The sequence below is a fragment of the Alosa pseudoharengus genome, unplaced genomic scaffold (genome assembly GCF_046254945.1).
Source record: "Alosa pseudoharengus isolate Yale_2024_CS ecotype anadromous, Long Island Sound unplaced genomic scaffold, YU_APseudo_1.1 YU_APseudo_1.1_scf_9, whole genome shotgun sequence".
In the NCBI taxonomy this organism is placed as follows: Eukaryota; Metazoa; Chordata; class Actinopteri; order Clupeiformes; family Clupeidae; genus Alosa; species Alosa pseudoharengus.
Window position 1 is genome coordinate 30,130,669 of NW_027468881.1, and position 21,563 is coordinate 30,152,231.

At 47.8% G+C, this 21,563-nt stretch overlaps 2 protein-coding genes across 2 annotated transcripts; one reads left to right on the forward strand and one right to left on the reverse strand.

Annotated features, from left to right (window-relative positions):
* Window positions 1-2,267: 2,267 nt before the first annotated feature.
* Window positions 2,268-6,844, reverse strand: spata2 (spermatogenesis associated 2). Its single transcript, XM_076276062.1, has 3 exons — window positions 6,779-6,844; window positions 4,312-5,302; window positions 2,268-3,918 (listed from the first exon to the last, which is right to left on the reverse strand). The coding sequence occupies exons 2-3, from the start codon at window positions 4,726-4,728 to the stop codon at window positions 2,368-2,370; spliced, it is 1,968 nt and encodes a 655-aa protein (XP_076132177.1). The 5' UTR covers window positions 4,729-5,302; window positions 6,779-6,844; the 3' UTR covers window positions 2,268-2,367.
* Window positions 6,845-7,375: 531 nt separating this feature from the next.
* rnf114 (ring finger protein 114) lies at window positions 7,376-14,499 on the forward strand. Its single transcript, XM_076275880.1, has 6 exons — window positions 7,376-7,529; window positions 8,529-8,679; window positions 9,018-9,124; window positions 9,263-9,377; window positions 11,948-12,055; window positions 12,631-14,499. The coding sequence occupies exons 1-6, from the start codon at window positions 7,393-7,395 to the stop codon at window positions 12,694-12,696; spliced, it is 684 nt and encodes a 227-aa protein (XP_076131995.1). The 5' UTR covers window positions 7,376-7,392; the 3' UTR covers window positions 12,697-14,499.
* Window positions 14,500-21,563: the final 7,064 nt, after the last annotated feature.

Here is a 21,563-nt window from a genome sequence, read left to right on the forward strand (position 1 = left end):
AAGTCGAAACAAAAGGCGCGACACACTCTCTGTCCTTTCAGTGCAATCCTACACACTCCAGAGAGCCCCAACAGATGACGGAACTGTTACACCCGAATGACCTGACTTATGTTCAGTTCACCCTAAACACTGTGATGGAGGGCAACCTTGCAGAGGTAACATCGCCCAGAGAAGACGTCGTCCATAGGAAAATGGAGAGGACAGATGGTGGACTACCCCCCTAAGGGAGCTTGTAGTCTCACCGACATCTGACCATCTCACCGTGCTTCCCTAGAGGGGTTGGCACCAGGAGTGGAAAATGTGAACATCTACTAGCAATTTACAGATAAACGGTCAAGTTCTCCAGCCACTCAGCGGTAAACAATTTTCTTTCCTATTTTACCCGTAATTGGCTGGTGCTAATTTCCATCCCTGGTTGACACTGAGCACTAACACAAGCTATGCCTGTGAGTACTCCAATCATGATGATCTCACAGCGCCTTTCCCTTACGCAGGGAACAGGGACAACTCCGATCTGTTCCATCATGGCTATTGTCATTGTGCCATTGCTCCCTCTCTTTCTCTCTCTCTCTCTCTGACAGAGCTGGCTACTACACTCCATTTTCTATAAGCAAGTCTTCACACACAGTCAGACTGAGGGGGAGGACTAGTGTGTATTATGCATGAACAAAAAGGCAAGTGTGCTGTGCACTATACTATAGCTATAGCACTACAGCTTCCCGGTTCTCCTCCGATGTGGGTTTCTGTCTGTGTGTCAGGTTCAGCCATAACAGAAAGCCATACTGCTTAGGTTTGTGTCCTTACTGCAAATAGTGTTACACAAGAGAATCTCAAGAAGAAAACAAAATGAACACACCAACATTACAAACCATAACTTGCACACACACAAAAAAAAGATACGATATATATATATATATTTTTTTTTTTTAAAAAGTAATCACAGATCAAATGTGCACATGGCGCTTGTGTCTTTGCAATAACAGCAATAAAATGATATTCTTTCATTCAGGGAAAAAAGGTTAACTTCCTTTACCCTTGAGATCTAAGGACTTCATCATATTATCTCTGAGAGGCTTTTCCACTATGACTCCCTGCTGTCGATTAGAAACCTGCTGGACATGGACGGGAGAAGTGGAACATCACACTGAGATGGATGAGGTGTGAGTAACATTTTTACACACTCTCTCTCTCTCTCTCTCTCTCTCACACACACACACACACACACAATATCTAAGAAAAAAAAATATTTAACAAAACAATGCAACCTAGAGCATCCCACCTGGTTTCAATACTCCATAGCAGCCTCTGGACATCTTAGAGATGACTTGATTCTTCTTATTTCTTTATCTTATTTTTTTTTTTTACAAGGGTAAACTGACACAGGCGTTGCTCATTGGTGGACTACACAGTTAAGTGGCTAACTATCATCTTTGATACAAACTATCAATATCCTTCCCTTCAAGCCCCTGCCCCCGCCCCCCCTCCCCCTCCTTCCACCCAACACAAACCCACCCCCACCCGGCCACCACCCACCACCCTGAACCAACAGTCGCACATTAGGTCTATACAATAATGATTCAAAATATATACTATTGGATTCCAGTGTAATGTTCTTCTCTTTCATTTGTTTTCCTCATTTGATTAAGTCTGAACAGGTTCTTCCACACATTGTGAATATCCAGATGGGGGGGGGGAAGAGAGTCTTCTGCAAACATCTATGTGGATAAAATGCAAACGGCTGGGTGAGCGCTCCGCTCGGGGCTAAAGTCAGTCATGTCTGTTGTTGTTGTAGCTGTTGTGTGTTTGTGTGTCTGTTTATTTGTTTTTCTTCTTTAGTTGCTTGTTTTTAAGTAGGCCAAGAATTCAGGTACGGGACAAATTACAAGATCACATGGCCAAAACGAGAGCAGATGGAGAGAGGAAAGGGCCTGGTGGAAGAAGAAAAAAAAAAAAACAAAGAAAGAAAAAATGCCTTCAAGCCTGAATTTCTACAAGGCAGTGTGATGGCCCTGATGAGATATGGGCTATAAGTACATTCCAGGGCTGATATGAGGATGCGGCTCCCGCAAAAAGAAATCAAGAAAGAGAGGTGAAGAGAAGAGAAGAGAAGAGAAGAGAAGAGGAGGGACAGAGAAATGGAGAGAAGCCCACACAGCAGCTGAATCAGGGATCCGTCTGGTCCTGGCCAGGGACATTTTCACTGTGGAATCGGACCAGAACCAGGACGGCGACTGTTCTGGAGTTAGATTCTATAAGAGGGTAAACAGTCCAGAAGTTCAGGATTCCAGGCCCTGCATATTTGTGTGTGTGTGTATGTGTGTGTGTGTGTGTGTGACAGTGTAAGAATGTGTGAGTGTGTGTGTGTGTCTACCGGTAGACCAGGTGGGAGATGGTGCTGGACTTGAAGTTGAGCTGGTGGTTGGGCAGGAAGCTGTGGTGTGGCGTCTTGCGCGTGCACACGTCGCCGCCGTACAGACCCATGCACGAGTCGCACGACACCTTGGAGCAGTTGACGCACGTGTGCGCCGCCCCGGGCTTGTTGCAGAATCCGCAGCGCGACGAGCTGCCCACGCTCAGACGGTCGCTCACACCGATGCCGCTGGGGGCAGAGGTCGTCACCATGGCGACGGGCTTGCTGGGGTACAGCTTGGCGCTCATCATGGGCTTGTCCAGCAGCTGTGAGTGCGAGTGGGACAGCGGGTGCGGGTGGGGGTGCGGGTGCAGGTGTGAGTGGCTGATGACGTGGGCGTGGGGGTGTGTGTGGGGGTGTGTGTGCATGTGCGCGTTGGAGTAGACGGACAGCTTCTCCTTGGCGGGCAGGTAGCCGTCGAGCTGGCGCAGCAGGGCAGGGGGCGTCACAGTGGCCACTTTGGGGTAGTCCTGGTAGCCGCAGCAGGGCGTGGGCTCGCAGGCCATGCACGAGGAGCAGAGCACCGTGTCGCAACGCTGGCACGAGCTCAGCACCGAGCAGCCCAGCCCACAGCCCTGGCACTTGGCCCCGCTGTGGGCCTTCAGCAGCCAGCCGTCCCTCGGCTCCCGGCTGGGCGGCCGCGACGACGACGAGGCCGAGGCCGCCGAGGAGGAGGAGGGCGTCTGGCGGCCCCCGAGGCCCATCCCGCCGGCGCCACCGCCGCCGCTGCCGCCGCCGCGCTCCGTGTACAGGTCCACCTCGTCCAGCGAGGACAGGTGGTAGGAGTAGGGGTCGGAGGAGGAGGGCGGCGGGGGGGACTGGATGGGGAAGAAGTCGGCGGCGGAGGCGACGGCGGCGATGGAGGACGAGGACGACGAGGGGCTGTAGGAGGGCGTGGAGGCCAGGGAGAAGAGCGGCGCGTTGGGCCGGAGGATCTCGTCGCGAGCCTCCTCCTCCTCGGCGTCCACGAACAGCGGCTCCTTGCGCAGGCTGAGCGAGGTGCGCAGCACCGGCTTGCTGGCCGGGTGCCAGTGGCCAGCGCTGTCCGTCACGTCCACCGACTTGGACGGACGCCCGGAGCGCCGCAGCTGGTGATGGTGGTGGTGGTGGTGGTGATGGTGGTGCGGCGTGGCGGCGCGCTCCATGTCGGCCGGCCGCAGCGACAGCCTCGCCACGTCCATGGCCGCGAGCGAATCCCGGCGCCTCAGAGCCTCGGCGCAGCCGGCCGCATCCTCCCTGCTCGCCCGTCGGAGCTCCAGGGCCTCCAGCTCCGTGGCAGCCCCCCGGGCCAGCGCCACCACCTCCCCCAGGAGCCGGCACTCGGCCTGGGCCAGCAGCAGCTCGAAGGCCAGCTGCCGGAGGTGGAGGGCTCCGCCCGGGGGTGTCTCGCGTGCCTGGTAGTGCGTGTCCTGCTCGCTGCGCGTGTAGCCCATGGAGCGCAGCAGCGAGCGCAGGTCCGACTCGCACATGGCCGACTGCAGCTGGTACACGTACGGCCCCGTGAAGGTCTGCCGCCGGACAGGCAAGGTCGCGTCGCGCCACATCATGTCACAAGACACGTGCAGACAGCCACACAACACACACAGAGACACAAACACACGCGCAAACACACATTAGCAACGTCAGTATATGCAGACAGGCCTCAGCTAAACACTTGTCAAGCTAACATTTGAATAAAAACCATTACAATGTCAGAAAGATAACACATTCTTAACCACATTGATTTCCAGCTCATCTAATATTTTCAATAGTATTGATCAAATGCAATTATTGAAGTTAACATATACTTTGTTATACAGTTAACTCAAGTGTTTCTTCACTTCAACTAAAGTTCAATTGAAAGGAAAACCATAAAGAAAGATAAAAAGCCTTCACACTTCACACACGCTTGGTGCCCTCACCTTGATGCAGCGGAACTCCTTCTTCCAGGGGAAGAGCAGCAGGTTGGTGCAGACCGTCTCCAGTGTGGCGAAGGCCGCCTCCAGAGCCCTGAGGCTGGAGCCCCGGGGCGAGCGCAGTGCGTTCTCCGTCACCTCGTAGAACCGCAGCAGGCGGAACCGCTGCGCCGGCTCCGGCTGGTACGCCCCCAGCAGGGCCGTCGCCGTGGAGACGAGCGCCTCCTCGCTGCTGCTGTGTGCTGTTGTGGTCGTTGTCGGACGGTCGCCTTTGGCGCTGCTCCCTGCACTGCTCCCATTAGTGGTGCTGCTGCCGCCACCGTTCCCTCCTCCTCCTCCTCCGCCGCCTTCGCCCTCCTCCAGCCGCCTCTCCAGCGACGCCACATACCTCCTAAACAGGTCCTCGCGCAGCTTGGCATCCATGGGTGGCGGTGGGCTGCGTAGCCGGCGCCACTCCCTCTCTCATCCCCCTACTCCCTGGGAAGGTACGCTCAGGCAACCCCGGCCATGTTGGGGACCCCCTGCACTGGAAGACGAAAGTGGGGGTGGGGTGGGGGGGGGGGCGGGCGATGTACTAGTGATGGTGAGGGGGCAGAGGAAGGTAAGGTGGAGTCTTTCTTAACAACGCAACAGCATCCTAGTCAACTCACACACACACGAGACAGACTGTGAGAGGCCAACTCTATGGCCCTGGCAGCCTCCATGGGGGAAATGGGCAGCGGTTTGAGGTGGCACTCGTTTGTTTGTTCGTTTTTATTTCTGGCCGAGTGTGTGCCCGCAGTCCGTTCCTCTGCCAACAGGCATGCCAGGGCACCGTTTCAAACGTAGAAGTTCCACAGAGCAGGGCAGAGTCAGGCTGGAGCAGGAGGGGAAACCAGGGCTGGTCGTCCACGCACTTCTCTTTGGGGCTTCAGGGTGGAAGGCAAACACTCAAGTTCAAGGTCAACAGGGACACGTCAGGGGGTGGTTGCACATATGGAGGACAACAACTCTGGAGCTGTGACAACAACACAAGAAAAACAAACTAATCTGAATGACACTTAACTGGATCGTTCACAAACACACACACATACACTACATTTCTATCAGCAGGAAGCACTGGAGCTTCGTTCTATGATGGCAATGCCAGCAACTGGACTCATGCAAAGACGTTGCCAGCTTGACATGGAGAGTATGCAATGAGTCAGAACCACACACAGTCCAAATAGACATGTCAAACTCCAAATGACCTGTGTCACCTTAATGATCATGCTCTCTCCTTCATCTGCATGCATGCATTTATGTGTGTGTGTGTGTTACTGGAGTTCAGATAGTGAAGGATGGAGAAACACACCCACATCATCACTAGCAGTGTACGTGCCTTGTGTGGGATGTGTGCATGCATGCATCCCTCTCCTCCCACCTCACTGTATTCCATCGAACCGTTAAGTAACCGTTCACTACAGCTGCACCTGCTCGCTGCCGCCGTCCTGAAGTGATGACACAATGGCACACCGCATTATAGAGTGCACCCTCCACCATCATGGCCTCGCGCTTAAATTCATCACCCTACATATCTACCCCAACGCTACTCAACGTCCATGATAAGCAGCGATGTGAGCCGTGTGCTTCGAACTGCGTCTAGGCTGCCACACCAACTCTGTGACTGCCGAACATCCTGCTACGCTGACTCCCCGTCGTTTGACATTTGCGTGTGCGTCAGTGTCGTAGAGAGTATAAAACAGTTACGTTGAACCTCGTTAGCCAGCGAGCTATCTCGGTCTGAATGCAACCGGTTTTTCTGCACACACGCCCTTCTCTCTCTCTGCACCGCCGTTCACGGGTGATGCTTTCATCCTCGTAGACACGCAAAGGGGGGTGTTGCTAACAAGCTGACGTTCGACAGCCAAATCACTGCAGCCAAAATGGATGCAGTCGAACCGTGAGAGAAAGACGGCTAAATAATCAATCTATATAAAATGGACTTGCTCATATGGTGTTTGTGTCGCAGGTATAAATTACACTAAAAACACACTAATGACAAAGCTAACTGGCTAACTACATATGTGGTATGGAGAAATGTATGACGACCCGGGTGTGCACACTTTTACTAAGGAGGTTCCAGTGTGTCATTTGATGTGGATCTAATTTTTAATTTGGTAGCACGTCAGACCGATAAACTAAACCGACCAAAGCTGCTCAATGCCACAGCACAAGTGACGATAAAGCTAACTAGCTAGTTAGCTGTCGTTAGCCATGTTACATCCTCGAGTCCCAGGCACGGCCCCCAAGCACAGAGACGCCCAATTCAGGCTAGCAAGCTAGCCCATCACTTTAAATCGACGAAGAGGCAACGCGCTGATGATAAAACCATTAAGACGACCTCAAGAGAAACACAGTGATGTCCACGCTAGTATACACTGCTAATATTACAATAATTTCCCACCAAATTATGTTGACAGTAATTAGACGCCAGTCTCATTTAACACCTTACCTTCGTGTTCTGCTGGAAATCCCCATCGCTGTAATGCGCATGCGTGCCTCTCGGACAGTTCATCAGTACCAACTGGCACGTGCACTTAGGGCAATCCGACTGCAGATGTTCAGATTACTCTCTGCGGCCAAAGAGTGTTATCATCACATACAAAAAACATCGACAACTTGAGTGAATGTAACACAGCAGTTGCAGTCTTTCTCAGTTAAAAGTATCCACTGCAGATGGTCCTAAAACAATTTTCATATACCGGTAGATTGCCTAATAAACAAAAGTATTGCTTCATAAATTCACCCTATTTTTTTTTCTTAAAATGTACAAAATAAAGTATTGAAATTGTTTGTTTTTTTTAAACATCATTTTTTTTTAACATCTGTTCAGCCATGACATCTCGTGCATTCAGTTTAATGAAGAATAAGCCAATAATATGTGGGAAAAGTTCTCGCAGACGTGATAAGAACTAGTTACTCTATCGAAACAATATTTTCTATTTAGCCTACTTTTACTATTTTAAGACTGTTATATTTGTCTTCGCTCCTCCTCTTGTTAGATTCCATTGTGACGTTGAACTCTCGGGGATTGGAGTTCAGAGCGGAAGACAACACAGAGAAGAAATGGCGATGCTAGGGAGCCTTGGTGCGGCGCAGAAAAAAACAAATGCACTCGCCGGAGACAGAGATTTAACGGAATTCGTTTGTCCAGTTTGCCTCGAAATCTTCGACAGTCCTGTTATTACACAGTGTGGTCATACGTGAGTATTAACGACATCTACAAGCGCGTCAAAGCTTAGTTCTGTCGATGCGAGATAGCAGATGGACTCGAAATTTTGCCGAGTTTTTCTTTGTGCGTTCACACTCAGGCAGTGGAAACAAATAACATAATGCACTGTGGTTCATTTAATGATGCGACTATTAGTGATTTTATATAGTCATATTTTGGAACATGCAATTTAGTGAGTCTTCAAGGAGATGTTACGGCTTTTACTTTCAGTTTTGTTTACATCGTGGCACGGCAGTGTTAAGGGCTTCTGGGAAATGTTGTTCTATATCGTCTTACTGGTGTCAATGCTTAGCGCTGAAATGCTGTCAAGTACCACAAGTCCCATAGTCCTTTCCAGACCTAGTGTCAGGAAGTGTTCCGATGTTCTCATATTCAGCCTTTGGAATAGGATATCACATACCACAACAATCGAGGACATTGCGTGCTTAGAAATGGTGTATACTGAATTTCCACCCTGTCAATCATTGTTTTATCTAGACCAGACATGTTCTCGATTTAACCTAATGCATTATTTTACCTTTGCATTGTAGAGGGTTTCAGTTTCTTTGTCAAACCTGGCACATACTTACCAGCCCCAGTACCTTAGCTCAGTAGCTCTTCTGTTCATTTACATTTAAATGTATTCATTTAACTGACTATTTTGTGATCAAACAATCAAAACAGTGCAATCAAAACAATGGTGTAATAATAAGTTAGCCTGGGTCAACCCAGATGAACCTGTTAGCAAATTTGCTAACAGGTTCGTCTGGGTTCACCCAGGCTATTAATAAGTGCTACCTTGCATAAGGAATGGAATGACAGTTGAGAGTCAGTTTAAGTCAAGGGATGTAGATAAGAGAGAGAACTACAATTTTATATACCAATTGGTACATGTCAGTATTATCCTATTGCCATATATTTGTCTTTTAGTCTGCCTGTCTCTTTCATGATATTTGGAGATATCCTCAAAAGTTTCCTCTGTCACGCTCAGGTTTTGCCAGGGCTGTCTGCAGGAATGTCTCCGACCTCAGAAGCCCGTCTGTGCTGTGTGCCGATCGGGGCTGGAGAATTGGACCCGAGCCAATGATCTAGATGCAGCTATCCACACGTCGGTTGGTGCATGCAAGGGCTGTGGCACAGAGGTGGGTGTCAGACAGTTAATTTGTTTTATACTTAACTGAGAGGTTGTGACAGTTGTGTTGCGTCTGATTATTGAGCAGTTTCATAGACATATGCACACATTGCCCATTTGATATGCCAAAGCATATCTTTATTTTTTGTTATTTTTTGTTGATAGAAATTGCGAAAAAAAAAATAAGTGGTTTTATTCACCCAGACCTATTAGGAAATATGTTGTTGGACTTGTAGTTAAGCCTAGTTTATCCCATAGTAAGTCTTTACATTTGTGTGTGTGTGTGTGTGTGTGTGTGTGTGTGTGTGTGTGTGTGTGTGTGTGTCTGTCTGTGTGTGTGTGTGTCAGGTTCCACTGTTCCAGATGCGGAGCCACACTTCCACCTGCTCCAAATACCAGGAGTACATTGAGGAAGGAGTGAGGAGTTCAGCCCAGACCCAGCCTACTGTAATAAGGTAAGGCATATCTGGGCTGTGTCCTCTTTCCAATCTAGTACTGGTCTCAGTGTGGTTAGATTACAGCAAGGATGATTAACAAAAAGCAATTGTGTGTGTGTGTGTGTGTGTGTGTGTGTGTGTGTGTGTGTGTGACAGTCCTGTGCCGAACCGGTACACATTTGCCTGCCCCTACTGCAACTCCCCGAACCTGGACCAGGATGGCCTTGTGGAACATTGCACAGCACATCATGCCAGAGACCCACGCCAAGTGGTGAGGAGCTGTCCATCTTTTCTCTCTTTGTGCAGTCTTCTAGAGGATGGAAAAGGAGAAACATTTGAACACTGTTGTTTATAGGATTTGCCATGCAGTGATGGGTCAGGACAGCGTGTAAAAATCAGCCTGTAAAACTGCACCCTATTCTGACATGTCAAAGATTCAAGTGGTTGATTTTGTGTTGTTTCCTGTGGAATGCCAGTGGAATTGTAGCACTTCTAAAGTTATGCTAGTGGCGCTAAGTGTTGAACTTGATTCAACATCCAGGGGCCTGTACTACGATGCGGGGTTACTGGCTTATCTGGGTAACTTCGAGAGTAACTTGATCACGTGTGGCGTAACTTCCCGATTAACCTGTACTACGAAAGGTGGATACAGTAGGTTTTAACCGAGGTATGCTGCCATGGCAATTTACGCCGCATCTCAAACCTGCTCCGAGCAGGTTATGTTCTTCGTTAACCCAAAGTTTCCGTTCAACCACAACCTTTATAAGTACCACCCCTCCACTAACAATTTCTCCCGAGACAATGTCGGCGTACCTGGATGATCCATAGGCTACGACATTGGAGCGCAAATCGTGAGGGGCTCTCTTCGCAGGGCGAGGGTTTTTAAAGACCGCCAGAATCCGCTAATATACCCGGACGATATTCTCTATGAAGATATCTTGTCAGCCGAGGGAATTCGTTATCTTTGTCAGCTGATCTAGACAGACGTCTCTGTCACCCGTCGTAGCAATGGCCTTACGTGGACAATTCATGTATTCCATCGGTGATGCTGAACATCTGAGCAAGAATACTGTATGCCTGAAAATAAATCGGACATACAGTATGCTGAACATCTGAGCAAGAATAGCCTACTGTATGTCCGAAAATAAATCGGACATACAGTAGGCCTAATAAATTAAAATCACCATTTTAACATGAACTTGTTGAATTGAATGTCATATTACCCTGCACATAAAGGCTGCACATTTCCACAGCACCAGAATCCGACCGAATGCCTCCCTCAACCCCCTCCATAATCGGCCTTCCACTATTATTTGCGATGGCTAACTCCTCTGCTACTGTAAAACACTTTGGTGCCTTTCCTCCTACAGTAGTGTTCAAAGACACCTTTTTCTTGTTAGCTGTAAAACAGAGGCCAAGTAAAGGCTATAAGCATACTACATGTTTTCATAATTAAGAAATATTGATGCAAGCTATAACTATATAAACTTACTATTCTGAATAATGTTTTTGTGTTTCATTTTCACCTGCTGTCATGTGTGTTTGGCAATGGTGTTGCATCTGAAATGTTCACAGGATTAGGCATACACTAAATCAGTCAATGGGGGCTACTTAAACATTCAATTATCCTTATTAATCTATATGCCCACTTCTGAATTGTTGCATCTGTAGGCCTTTTTATGAACTCAAAATAGGCTATTTAATTATTTCCACTCATTTCAGACATTCCGCAAGCTATTAGGCCTTATCCTCCGTAACACATATTTGACGAACATGTGGAAATAAAACTTTACTTTTAGGCTACCCAATCTGCAATACGTTGCCAACAGCCTTGTCTTGCTTTGTTTGCTGCCAACGTATTTGATTTTTGTCGTAGAGTGAGTTTTAATTCCTCGTAACTTGTCATAATAATTGTGCATTCCTCGTCCGTAAAATAAGGTGATTGCGTCATCATTGAAAGTGGTGACTTGTGATTAGCCTATCTCCTCAAACTTGAAGCTACAGCCACTTAAAAAAAGTCTTCAACCTAACTAGAACCCCCTCCTGCTTCTCAAAATGACCAGTGTGGAGATATTTTGAGGTTCATTCATTCATGTCAGTTAACACTGAATGTACTGTGCTAATACTTCTGTACTTACAATACCGAATAATAGTGTACACATGCATTCACTTGTGCACTAATATTAGGTATTGTAAATACAGAAATATGCGCTTTGATGATAAGGCTACTCAACTTTGCAACTGAAGTTATATATCCTAGAGTCCAAAATAACTTTAAGGCATAAAACACACACTAACAGTGCAATATTCCGTGAACACTAACCTTGTGTCTCTTTGGAGTGTGTTATAACAGTCAAATGATCATTCCGTGTTATTTCATTTCTCTATGTACACGTCTGTGTTGTCTGATATGTTGAAGAATAATGACACCCCTAGCCCTGCTGCCGCTTCCTTATTTTAAGTGTGTTCCCTGTCTAAGGGATGTGCTTCAGCACTTTGTCACTCTTTCTTTCTTTCTTTCTGTCTTTTTTCCTTTCTTTCTTTGTTTCTTTGTTTCTTTCTCTCTTTCTTTTATTCTCTCTCTTTCTTTACATCTCTTTTTCATCTCTTGCTCTCGCTATCTTGCTTCCTGTTTGGTAGTTGTATGCCTGTACTTGTCTGGGTGGTGTTGAAGCTATTGACACTGTTGACATGGTGTCACAGATGTTTCATCTCTCCCCCCTTAATAAGCATGACTCATGCTCTAGCATATTTTGCTCTCTCTTATTTCTTCTACTTTCCTTTTTTTTGATTTGCTTACTTCCTCTTTTTTTCACTCACTCTCTCTCGTGTCTTGTGCAGGTGTGTCCCATCTGTGCCTCTATGCCCTGGGGAGACCCCAACTACAGAAGTGCAGACTTCCTGCAGCATCTGAGGATCCGGCACACATTCTCCTATGACACCTTTGTGGTGACTATTCCCTTTCATCACCTTATCTCGCTCTTGTTCTTGTCACAATGACGTGCTCCTCTTTTATATTCATTGCTGATTTTCTGCATTTGGTTATTGATAAAACAGTGAACGTGTCCTTGACCATGTGGCGCTCAATGGTGTTTTATGCCCCCAATGTCGTCTTCCAGGCAGCGCTGCCACCGCTGACTTAAAGGCACCTAATCCAAAACCTACCCCCAACCCTAACCTTAACCCATGGCTAACCCATGTGCCTTCCAGGCAGCGCTGCCTTGAAGACAACGTTGAGGGCATAAAACACCAAGAAACCCATGTGGCACGATGTGGCATGATTGTATGCCTGGAATTATCCCTCTCAATTTTCCTTCACTTTCAGATTAAACCTCTGTCTCTCTTTTTCTCTTTCTCTCTCTCTCTCTCTCTCTCTGTCTCTTTTTCTATTTCTCTCTCTTTCGCTCTCGCTGTCTTTGTCTCTCTTGTTTCCCTATCTCTCTACTCTATCTCTTCCTCACTCTATGCTCATCTCTCCCCGTCTCTCCTCCGCTCCCTCCATCTCTATCTCTTGTTCCCTACAGGACTACTCTACGGATGAAAGTGCAATGATCCAGGAGGCTCTGCAGCGTTCCTTGATGGACCATTGAGGCGCTCCAGAGTCTGTGAGGGGCGAAGGGAATGGAAGAGCAAGAGAGATTGCTGTGGTACCTCATGTCAGACATAACCAAGCGTGTGCCTATCCCATCCATGACTATCCAAAACATTTCGCCTTCACCTCGGCTCATTCGACAGAAAACATTGTCCTGACACTTTACCCCCAAAGACCCTCGCTGAGTACGACACACAAATTGATTTTTGTAAATCACTAAAGAAGAGCATTTGGTCTATGTCAGAGCATTGGATAAAAGACAAATCATAGTTTAAAAGCTTCTTGTAGGAATATCTAAATAAAGTAAACAGTGCGTTCTGTTAAATCACAAAATGTTTATTCTGCCATGTATCGCAATGATGTCTGAGCTTCCAAAGTGATGTGTTTGTTGAAATATCCTAAAGACTTGATCTAAGTGCAAAGCTAATATAATAATAGTGATAGGAGGATAAGTAATGATGCAAAGCTAAATTTATATACGCACTACCGTAATCTCTGATGTTGTACTTCTGTGTGCTCACTAGATGGCAGTCTCTAGCCAGCGATTGCTGCTGATGGCATATTGAACTCTGTATTAAATGTAGATCCCATAAGCGGAACCAGTGAATACCCTGCTTAAAAATCTGGTAGCTCTCTCTCTCTCCCTTTCTCCTTCTCTTTCTTTACTTCTTTCTCTACTTCTTACTCTACTTCTCTCTCTCTCTGTCTCTCTCTCTCTCTCTTTCTGTGTGTGTGTGTGTGTGTGTGTGTGTGTGTGTATGTGTGTTTGTGAGGGTGAGGGGTTGGGGAAGCATCTGTCCTGGGCAAGTGGAAATCTGCTTGTCTTCCTTGATGTCCTTTGGCAGGCATAGCTTTACGATTTCTCTTCTGTGTGTGTGGATGGATGTCTTTTGTGTATGTGTGTGTGTGTGCGTGTGTGTGTGCGCGTGTGTGTGCAAGGATGTGTGTGTGTGTTTTCATGAGAAGGTCTGGTGCACTTTCTTGAAGTTCATGTGTAAGAGCAACACATTGGAATGTTAACTGTTGAAGTAGAAGTCTTTTTTTTGTTTTCTTTAATAATAATAACAATAACAGGACCATCATGCTCTTCTGCAAATGTGTGCTTCATTCATCAGAACAAACCTTGAGCACTGCTGCAATGGCATCCTTTGGCCTGAGGGTGGCAGTGTTGCTCCAGTAGTTCCCAATCCTTCATCCAGTAAACAATATCTACCTGTGCTGCATACACTACTCACAGTTACAGCTTTCTCCTCATTGCTTTCTTCCTCTAATGTTTCTCTTTTCTCAATCAGCTGGTTACATCGTGCGCCATGTCAGGGTTTGCTACCCAGTTTCATATGGCTAGACTAGAAGTCACTCCATGCTTGACTCCATAGCATTTGTAACATGACATATTTAACTAGACAAATGGATCGCTGGTGTAACCAACCGCATTTATTACATGTTGAGAAAAGTTGTGTGGATTATACTTGGGAGGATCTGGTTGTGATGTTTTCTGTTTGTGATATTTCTTTTTTGTTTGTTTTGTTCATTTTTAGTTTTAAGAGTATAATAACTTAACTCTTGCTATCTCTCTCGTTGACGGCTTTACTAAATCACTGCCCTTTGTTAACGACATATAGAGTATTCTGGCTAAGCCACAAATGTGTCCGCACTTCAGACAATCTTGACTGAGTGATCGACAGAAGATGTGACTCCCGTATGCGTTTCTGACACGCTCATATCTGTACTCTGATCAGGTCGGTGCCTTCAGTGCACCGCATCAGATCATTTTCAATTAAAAATCCTTTTTATGTCTAAACACTCTCTCAGTCTGTTTTTTTCCCCCATATCCAACCGCGGGCGACAAGACAGCATGGCGGTTGAATGAACACCCCACTTTATCATTCTTTAAAATTGGAATGTATAGTGCGAATTGCACATGTATGCATATGTTATTTCTCCCTCTCTCGGTCTCTATCTCCCCCTCTTTTCACTCTTTGTCTCATTTCCCATCTATAGGCCTTCTCTCCTTCTCCTACTCCACCTCCTAGTGCTGCTGCTTTCTATCAGCTCATGTCTGAAGGTGCTAAATCCAGATAAATTAAAGCATTTTAATTATTTACACACTGGACCCTGGAATCTGTGTGTGTGTGTGTGTGTGTGTGTGTGTGTGTGTGTGTGTGTGTGTGTGTGTGTGTGTGTGTGTGTGTGTGTGTGTGTGTGTGTGTGTGTGTGTGTGTGTGTGTGTGTGTGTGTGTGTGTGTGTGTGTGTGTGTGTGTGTGTGTGTGTGTGTGTGTGTGTGTGACACTCCAGGACAGAAACAACACAGAGAGTGTGTGTGTGCTGATGGATGACTGTGGTGGAGGGCCGAAGGGGTGTTGGAGAGTGTGTGTGTGTGTAGTACAGTGAAGAGCGTTCACTCACTCAAAGCACAAATACTTCAGTCAGTCGAGGAGCTCTGCTAAAGTGGCCCCTCTTTGCTTGACCTTACACAGCTTGTGTGTGTGTGTACACCACCTCAGAAGGCTCGCTTGCCTGCATCTCATTGGGCAAAGCAGCGTGTTAGATGGAATGGTCCACAGATGTGATAGTATTTTTTTTGTTCTTGTTTGTCTCTCTCATGGTTATCATAAATCTCCTTTGTGAGACAGCTTAATATGTCTGCAGGGAAGGCTTGCCAGAGGTCACTGAGGCATTCTGGGGTTTGGATGCCATCACACATGGCCTTCAGTCCACAGGCCTGTCAAGACGAGGCCCTCTGACAAGCTGCGATGGCACTTCCACACATGCCTTCGGTCAGTCACAGTGCAGGCAGTAATTTAGCCATCACTGGACTCCAGCAAAAGACATAAGCTGATCCCAGAGGATGTAATGGCAGGACGTTTTGTTTAAAAAAAAATATAAAAAATTCTGTGCTGTGCGTGTGTGTGTGCATGAGAGAGAGAGAGAGTTGGGTAGGATGAAAGAACAGCGCAACAAGCGAGCGGGTTGTTGAATGCAGTGTGTGTTTGTGTGTGTGTGTCTGTGAGGAGACACCCTGCAGCAGGTTTCAGGCGCTGGTGTTATTTACCCTGTCCACTGGGAGATGAGAAACTTTTGTTCTCCTATTTTTGTTATCGTTCTCATGTCTGTAATTAGTTAAGCAAAATGTAGCAGGTCTCTTGGCTTGTAGAATCTCTTCAAACTTCTTTTTTCCCCCTTTCTTGTTTCCTGAATGTTTTTTTTCTCTCGCTTCTGGCAGATGGAGAAGTTGGTCTAACAAGATACTTCAATGCTTCTAGGCAGGAAGGAAGTGGTCCCGTAGAACATGGGAGCCCTCTCCCTCTTTTTTCTGTCTCTCTCTTTTCCTCTCTCCTGCTCTCTCTATTTCTCCCTCTCCCTCCCCCTCCCTTTTTCTCTTTGTTTGGTGGTGAATCTTGAAAGGGCGGCTGAATTGAGGAGAGAGAGAGGGAAAGAGAAAAAAGCTAAATCGGAAGGAGGAGAAGTGAACATATATTGAATAAAAATTTCATAAAGTTCAGCGTGTCGTTTCTTTGATGAGAGAAATTAGAAAGTGTGTTAAGTCTGGAGGCTGTGTAGAGGCAGCAATTACCGTTACATGCCCCCCCCCCCCCCCCCCCCCCCCAACGCCCCCCACCCCACCCCTACACACACACACACACCCCCGGGAAGCTTACACCGGGGGAAGAACGAGAGGGTAACAGGCCGACGATTTGTTTCAGAAGTGTGTCGCACAGAGATTTGCTTCCATTTACACTCCGTGTCTCATCTTGCCTTTGTTCCAGGGTTTATTTCACGTTCACTTCTGTGGTGGAACTCTACCTGTTGGGGAAGAAGACAGAAACCTGTACTCCCTCTCCCAGTCACTCCCTCCCCATGACTTAGCCCTCATGCATTGACATTTGCTCTACATTGTCAGGAAAGCGTGCACCTGTGTCATGACGTTGACAGGTTGTTCCGTGAATAATATAGATCCAGTGTCGTTCTCAGTATTTCATGCTTATCGTGGATTGTGCTGCAGCTTTTCTGGCTCAAGTGCAGGATGTTCCAGCCAGATCTGTAGTTACTCTACCTCAGTCACATGTGTTTTCTATCCATATTTGTCAATGATTCACAGTGTGTGCAGACTTTCCCACAGACCAAAACAAAAGCCCATGTTCATAATGTTAAACTGCTACCATAATACTGGTGTGCTGGTAGCAGTTTAGTATTATGAACATGGGATTTTTTATTATTAAATACAGCTTTTCTGATGAAAACAAACCAATCACAATTTCATAATGTATAAAATGATTGCCATTTGATGGGTATTGTCGCAATCTAAGGCATGTAAAGACAATATAAGGCACAGCTATGAGACGTGTCCAATCCCAGACTGGCTAGTGCCTGTGAAGAGGTGGATTATGAGTGTCCGCTTAAGAGGCTTGTCCAGATGAGGCAGCGCTCCCGGCTAGTGGTGCTGGCATGTGGCACCCTCGTGGTTGTGGTCTGGGAGGTGTGTGTGATGTGGCCTGTATCCTGTGAGACTTTCCAGTCGCTCACGCATCAGATCGCCACAGCTCTTCCTCTCACTCTCACACACACCCGCTTGGGCCAGCTGCTCAAGAGGATGTTTATCGGCGTGGCTTTTATCCACGAATCCATGTTGGCTTCACACACACACACACACACACACACACACACACACACACACACACATTGCTGCACGCTCAAGGCTGTGTGGGGCATGTTTACTGTGTACCTCAGTGCCTGGAAAGTCAGGTCTCCTCTCCTCTTTCAGGTTTTGCTGAGCCAGGTAGCCCTATTTTTGTTGGGTGAGTTAGTGGGTGGGGGGGGGGTGTTGCACAGGGAGTTTGCTCACCGCAAAAAAAAACAGAAAAAAAAATTTCCTCAAAGTCAGGAGAAACAGGAAGCTTGCGCCGGGAATCCTACCGCCCGGCCCCACGCCGCACGGCAGGTTAACGCCTTCAAATGTTTGAACAGAAAGATGGCCGCTGGGCATCCCCGACTTCAAGCCTGGCTGTGCGGCTTCCCTCTCCTTCCGCTCCTGAGCTCTCTCCTCTTCTCTCCTCCCCTCTCCTCTCCTCTCCTCCCCTCTCCCCTACTCTCCTCTCCCCTTACCGAGCCCCTGAAAGGGATATGGGCGCAACTTTGATTTAATAATGCCTCAAACCAACCTGGCACTGAATCAGCTACTCTCATCGTGCCAAGCTCTTCCTCTTTTTTTTTCTTCACCCTCTTTCACGCACCTATTCGGCTCGTTAACCCCCCCCCCCCCCCCACACACACACACACACACACACATACACATACACACACACACACACACACACACTCCCTTAGTCTTCCTTCTGATTAATCGTATACACAATCTAGGTGATGGAGAGGAGAGAAGCTCTAGCCTGCCTAACCAACACAGTGCCTCATCGTAGTCACAGTTCATCGAACCCAAGCTAACCTAAGTAGAAAGCCTAATCCTGTAGAATTTAAACAGCCTCCTCATAGCTGAATCCCGTTCTTCAGAAAACCTGCAGAGTCTCAGGCTACATTTGCTAAGCAGACAAAAGAGGAGAGAGGAAGGTTGCCAGATCAGCCCTGAGGCTTACGGGGTTTTGAGGGTTAGAGTTACTGGCTTGTCCGGCTGAGTCAAAGATCTCACGTTTATCGCTTGGCCCGCGGTACTATCCGATCCTGTCGGCGGAGGCGTTTTGTTCAGTGTTAAGTGGGGACATGGCACGGGGGGGTGGGGGGGTGTCGCCAGAGGTGGTGGTGGGAATGGGAATGCTCTGTGCAGCGGAAGGATGGCGTTGTCGGATGGCCACAGCGGTCTGGAGTTGTCATGTTCATGTCTTCAGGGAGACAAGTGCCAGAGACCCAGTGGTTTTTGTGGCATTGGAGGGGCTGGAGGGTGGTGGGGGGTGGGATGCTGTGATGGAGTTGTTGGCTAAGAGGGATCTCATTGCCAGGAAAAGGAAATAGCGGGGGGATGTTTTGAAGGGTGTCTGCGTGTGTGTGTGTGTGTGTGTGTGTGTGTGTGTGTCTGTCTGTCTGTGAGTCAATGTGTGTGTCTGTGTGTCAATGTCTGAGTGTGTCTGTGTGTGTGTGTGTGTGTGTGTGTGTGTGTGTGTGTGTGTGTGTGTGTGTGTGTGTGTGTGTGTGTGTGTGTGTGTGTGTGTGTGTGTGTGTGTGTGCGTGCAGATGGGGGTTGGGGGATGTCGGAAGAGTCGGACAGTAAGATGAGCTTGTGTTGCCCTCGGTAACCCCCAATGAGGTTTCTGGTGTCTGGAGGAAATATCTTCCATCGTCAGAGATGGCTGGCAGTTCGCCTCGCCCCACTTTGCCCCATCTAACAACCAATGTCTCCATTTCGGTGAAGTGAACGCATAAGGGTTGGCTATTAATGCTCCAAACGAAATTGTCCTGATGTAATGCGGTTTTAACAACGAAAAAAAAAAAAAGAATAAATACAGAAACTAAAGTGACAGTTGAGCAACTGCTGATGAACCGAGCTGAAGAAGCAGTAGAGCAATCTCAATTCTTGTCATCCTCCTGATTTCTTCTCGTTCCTCCCAAACCTAAAAAACCTCACTGTCATGTCATTTCAACTTCAAATGAAGTTGGCTTCTTTAACTGGCTGTTCACTTGTGTAAGTCACTTTGGAAAGAAACGGCAACCAACAAATAAATCTGACGATGACAAATGTTTTAGGATCTCATGCTGTTATGTAAGCATGAAAAATAGTCATTTATGTTACTTTTTTCTATATTTCTATTTAAAGCCATTCCATGGAAACGGTGGACCTGGGTTGACAGTTCCTAAAGTTATGTGGTGCTTTAAAACCTTGGAAAGTGTTCAGTATCACTGGTGCTGCAGATTCTCTCCTCCTCGAAGTAAAAATGAATATGAAACACATCGGCACGAGGCTAGGAGGAATTGCTAATCACGACTTCATTAGCAAACTTATTTATTTATCTGGGATACGCTCAACCCCTCACCTCTTTACTAATATTTGAAAGTTTGGCCCTCTGAGGTGTACGAGTGTGCTCAGCGTATTATGTGTGTGTGTTTGCATGTGTGTTTGTGTGTATGTCAGCGTGTTTGTGTGTGTGTGTGTGTGTGTGTGTGTGTGTGTGTGTGTGTGTGTGTGTGTGTGTGTTGGCAGGGATGTCCCGGGAGTGAGGTAGTTGTGTGTGTGCGTATACTTGCCCACGAAACACTGGGGGGTGTAATGGTGGTGGTGGTGGTGGTGGTGGGGTGGAGAGAGGGAGGGGGGGCTGTCGCAGTGGAATACCAGGCTAAGTGTGGGGAGGGAGAAGCTAAATTTCGTTCACAGCTCCCAACCCCTCCAGAGTAGGCACAGAGCGGAGCGTTTGAACAGGAGTCGGAGCAGCTAGGCCCCGGGCTGTTATTCCCCCATTAATTTTTCCATTTGAAATCAAGGCACTCTGGGAGACAGAGAGGAAAGGGTGCTGGGGAGTGAGCGACCGGGGAGGTAAGATGGGGGGGGGGGGGGGGGTGTCTTGCAAAGGGGGACTGCAGATGCTTTAATGTCCAACAGGGGAGGCAATTTCATTTCCAAAGCATCTGTTAATAATGCCTAAGCCTGGCCCCACACACACACACACACACACACACACACACACACACACACACACACACACACACACACACACACACACACACACACTCCCCGTCCCATACCCTCAGGGGCAACTATACCCCCATCAGATCTCTGTTCGGAGCTAGACGCTCCCTCACCACCTACGGGTACCCTCCAGACACTCCTTACACACACACACACGCACACACACACTCTGCACTTCTGGAAGTGTTCCCCTTAATTAGGAACAATCACAGTTCCAGAACATCTCTTTTAAGAAAATATTTGTCCGTGTCTCTCTCCCGTCCTGTGTGCGGCGGTGACTGTCTTAACAGGTGCACAGACAGAGAGAGACACGTTAGTCTGAGAACTGGGTCCACGTGGCCTACAGGCTGCCTTCAGTGCCTCTCTCTCTCCCTCTTTCTCTCTCTCTCTCTCTCTCTCTCTCTTTCATGCTGTTAGGTGGCAGCATCTGTATGTCTTGCTTCGACGTGTTTCATTTTGTCTGACTTGTTTGACAGACAATGAGCGGTTCTAAGGCAAGACTCTGGAGAGCGCAAGGCTGCCTCTGGCGTAGTCTCCGCTGTGCTCTCCTCTCTTCACCTCCTCTCTCCTCACCTCACCTCTCCTCTTCTCTCTTATCCTCTCCTCTCTTATCCTCTCTTCTCCTCTTCTTGGCTTCTCTGCTGCTGGTCCAAGCTCAGCGCCCGAGGCAGGAAGTTGCTTACAAAGCGTCAGGAACACAAACCGCAATAAGTAACCGGACCCTTCACATCTCTATTTCTCTCTGTCTCAACCCCCCGCCCCCCCCCGCCCCCCCCTCCCCCACACACACACACACAAACACAGACATACACATATGCTCATCCTCTCCTTCTCTTCTTTTTACATCCCCCTTTTCCCACTCGAGCTCCGATCACCGGTTTCCTCTCGCTTTTCTTCGTTCTTTGTGAAAAAAGCGCCACAGTTAGCTGATCTGTCAATCACCACGTGTCGGCCTGTCTGCGAGCGGCCATACACCTCCACAGGCTCACGGCTCAATTATTAACAGGCAGGTACTGAGGCAAAATGCTGACGGGACGCAAGCCCACCACCCACACCACCAGCACCCCCCACCCACCACCCACCCACCCTCCTGCCGCCCCTCTGTATGTGACAGCTCATTTGAAAGACAATGGTCGTTTCCCTCCACCCCAACCCCCCCCCTTAGCTTCCCCCACTTAACTTGTCAAGGCAGTCAAAGCACCTTCGCCGCTCACTCTAAGACGAAAAACGCCCTGCC